Here is a 4,030-nt window from a genome sequence, read left to right on the forward strand (position 1 = left end):
TCGATCCAAGCATACCATAAAACAAATAGGCACTACATACTAATGAATACAAACATGATATATAACATCTTAATTACAAGCATGATTCCAAGTGATGCAACCATGAGATTAATTAAGTATGAGAACATCATGAGATGCAGATTTACAATTCCATAAAGTGCTTGCACAAAACATTCTAATTCTTAAAACTACAAGTAGAAAAATATATTTTCAATTTAGATATGTATGTCACATTTCATTCAAAAAAGTATAAGGACAACCAAAATCTACAATTAAGTACCTTTTTTCAACATCATCATCTTCCATACTCATCAGGGCACGTATACCGCCACAGCAGCTGCGGCCAATGACTAAGATGTTCTCAACCTACAATGAATGAAAGATCAAATTTTAGAGCTTTCGGACCAGAAATTTAGAAAGTTATTAGAATCTTATGCAATCAAGTATTCCACAGATATTTCTTGCAAGCCATGTCTTATGAGATGTTATTATAACGGTTGACTTCGGTTGTTCCCAATTTCAATCAAGTATTTTGCAATCAACTTAGCATTGCTGCTATAAACAAATAAGACAAAAAAACTCATTACTTCAGCCTCATTTCTGAAACTAAATATTAAAATTCAATCTCTCCATAAAAGTTATAGTTATCATAAAATCAGTCAATATTTAAAAAAAGTCATTTTGACCTTCAAAAAACTACACAATCCGCCAGAAGAAACTTAGAATAGTTAAATAGATGATAGATAAAGTAACAAAAGCATTAGAAGTTTCAAATGATGAGGATAAATCTTGCATTAGAAGCTTACCAAAAGGGAGTTCACAGCAAATTCCAGTGCGGCATTTGTTTCTGAGGGTCCACTCTGCACCGGGAAAAAGGAATTAGAGGAAGGGTATCTCTTTCGTTCAAACTTTAGCAATGATAATAATATGGTCAACACAGGCAGCCAAATCAATTGCAGTGAGACTTGTACCTCAAAGGTAGGAACCAAATTAGCGATATTGCGAATCATGAATGCTTCTCCTGGTTGAAATCCCAGGACAGTAGAAGGGCATACCCTAGAATCTGCACAAGCAATAACCATGAACTGTTCTGGCAATTGTTAGTAAAGAATGCTTATTNAGTAGACAACTTGATATGAACTGAATGGAATAAGAAACACACCATAAATGATAAATTAATAAACAACCAAAGACTTGGCCGAAAGGGCAGGTAGGTAAAATAGAAGATAGAAGACAGAGGTCAATTACCTTTGGTGTTTGAACCTTAGCAAGATTTTCAAAGTGATCAATGTCTTTCCTGCCATAAACAGTATATATAAGCTTCTCCCTAAACTAGGCATAAAAAATGAACATTTAAAATAAGGGCTTTCTGAAGCTTACAAGTATTTATTCTTTTCAAAATTTAGAAATCTGTCTTTCAGGTCATTAAATATATCACACCCATCTTCAGCATCAACTAAAGTATTTAGCTTGTTGTTATTAAGTTTCTCTGTAAATCCCGGAGGCCCCATTGAAGCCTTTAAAGTGCAACCTTGGTTTCTCCTGTAAACATTAGAGCATCATATAGAATGCACGTAAAAAGAAAAGGAAGAATTGATCAATTAGTTAATTGTTTTTACTTCTAAGAAATAGCTGCAAAAACTGTAATCTATTCAGACAAATATTAGAATTAGGGCCCGAACATACGGAATACACGGAAGGAAAACTAGATCTGCATACTCATTAATAGATTGTGTATAAACAGATTTAAAGTTATCAAACAGGAGAAGACTGCAATATCAATAAGCAATTAAGCACAAGGAATCTGCAATTCTATGTAACCTAAATCAGCTAGGGACCAGAACGGAGAATACTCAGTTTCATCCATTAAATTCGTTTTCAACTCAACGTTTAGGGGATATGCAAAGTTTATAACCATTTTCATTTATCTTTGCTAGAATAGCATTTACAAATCTACTATGAAACTTGAAAACGAAGTAAAGATTGAATCTTGCAAGTTTCAGTTAATTACACTAGCTAGGAACGAACACCCAAGACATGAAAATCAAGACAAGAGTAGCTAGCTAGGTAAGGTAAGACACAGGCTCAATCACATCCAAGATGAAACACACTAAACAGCAGAAGAAATTGAAAAAGAATTATGTTTGGTAAAGCTCCCTTCACATTGGAAACCAAGATGCGCTCTTTTCTCACTGATGATGTAGAAGAAGGCAAAATAAAGAAAGGCTCCTGCTTTGGTTTGTTAAGAAATGAGAACAACATAAAACCTTTGATCTTATTAATGCTACCAATCACTTTTTTAATTCTTGAACCATTCCTCCTAGAATACTGTTCACATTACACTTTATACCAAAATTTTTAAACAACTATAATTTTTTTATTTATTTTTAAGGCTTATATAATAATTTCAAAGTTTATTCCTACTTCATATCAAATTTAAATTATCTTAAAAACTTTATAAATATTCCGACAGTCATCCATGAACACCTTTACCGATAAAAAATTATCCCTAGTCCCTAATAATTGTAAAAAATGTTAGAATGAACAATCCTTATTGCCATTTTCTTACAATATTATGGATTTTCGAAAAATAATTTTATCATTAGAGTTAAATTTCAAAATCTCTTAAGTTTTTACAGTTTTTTATCCTTGTATCAGTTTTTTTTTTTTTTTTTTTATTTTGCACAGAGCATATCTAATATCTTATTCTTCCCTACTTTTGGGTTCCTCAATCCACTCAAGCAAAATGTTTTTCTTTTCTATTTAAAATACTAATGAACATTCAAAGGCTAATAATCAGTCTTGGTACGAGTTAAAGGACACAATGTTATTTATATATCATCATAAACATAAATTTCATCAAGTTCTATATAAAAAACTAGATAAGATTATTGATCAAAACAAACCTTGAAGCAAATGATAAGAAAGAAATGGATTGGTAAGGCAATAACATACAATTATACAAAGATTAGAGAAAAGCATGACATACCAAAAGCCTCGAACACAGAACCTCTTTTCTCCAAAACACATTACAACCACAATTTAACTTGGAAATAGAAAACCATGGAACTAGCTTCAAAGCAACGGTCATAGGTCTGACTAACTTTGAACTCAATTGACTTTCATTGTTGCCATATGCACTTGCAATTTTGTCATCTGATATGGATAACCAAACAAATTATCCAATGGAAAAATATTCAAATGGGTGGGAAATCCAAAATATAGCGGGGGAAATTTTGAGAGTAGGAAGGAAGATTTGGAAAATTTGAACGTAGGAGGGAAGGAATAATGTAATAAAATGTATTTTAACTTCTAGAACTTATAAACCTCCTCTAGAAACAATTAAAACTCCCGTTAGTTTTGGCCATCCATAATTCATTATAATAAATTTAAAAAAATGTTAATTTGTGGAGAGTTTTTATAACCTCCTCAAAATAACCCCCGCTAAATATTCTTTTTCTTGTAGTGCTCCTACTGCCACAACACAATGATCTTATGTGTTGGGGATANAGATTACGGAGAAAACATTCGGTTTCGAGCCATTAGCTTCTAATAATTTCTGTTTATTCAGCTTTCTAGGGTTCAAAGGTTTTAATAGTTGAAAAAGCTACCCTAGATATTAAACTATGATGCATGAACAACAATTACTATAATATATTATCTTTTAAGTTGTTTTTTTCTTTACTCAAAGTGTAATAAATATTTTTAAAAAAATTATTTTAGTGCCTAAATGTTTCCATATATATAGGTCAAGTTTTGATTAAATGAAATGTTATTGCCTTTTTAACGTCTTTCTTTATAAATTAGCAAAACAAAAACACTATATCAATACTAAAATTATTTCAAACAAAACTGTTTCGGTGTAAATTTTAGGTACCGAGAGACTGACCTGGATGACGCGGCTTTGTCACTTTCGAGTGTCTAGAATTCTTTAATCGCTCGCTCTCCCTGGTTGTCCATCGCTCACTCTGTCTTGACCTTGACCGTCCGGTAACCTTCAAGCTTTGACCGATGGGGGAGGTACCTGCAA

General features: G+C 32.1%; 1 protein-coding gene across 1 annotated transcript in view; it reads right to left on the reverse strand.

Moving 5' to 3' along the window:
- The window catches only part of LOC106770282 (beta carbonic anhydrase 5, chloroplastic-like), a 15,110-nt gene extending 12,953 nt beyond the window's left edge, over nt 1-2,157 (reverse strand). Inside the window, exons 1-6 of the mRNA XM_014656100.2 lie at nt 2,012-2,157; nt 1,381-1,542; nt 1,249-1,297; nt 972-1,085; nt 807-860; nt 281-366 (exon numbers count right to left, since the gene is read on the reverse strand). Coding sequence (XP_014511586.1) covers nt 281-366; nt 807-860; nt 972-1,085; nt 1,249-1,297; nt 1,381-1,511 — 434 coding nt within the window. The 5' untranslated portion in view covers nt 1,512-1,542; nt 2,012-2,157. The remainder of the gene's footprint in view (nt 1-280; nt 367-806; nt 861-971; nt 1,086-1,248; nt 1,298-1,380; nt 1,543-2,011) is intronic.
- Between the last annotated feature and the right edge of the window lie 1,873 nt (nt 2,158-4,030).

This window comes from Vigna radiata, chromosome 8 (genome assembly GCF_000741045.1).
Source record: "Vigna radiata var. radiata cultivar VC1973A chromosome 8, Vradiata_ver6, whole genome shotgun sequence".
NCBI classification, from domain to species: Eukaryota; Viridiplantae; Streptophyta; class Magnoliopsida; order Fabales; family Fabaceae; genus Vigna; species Vigna radiata.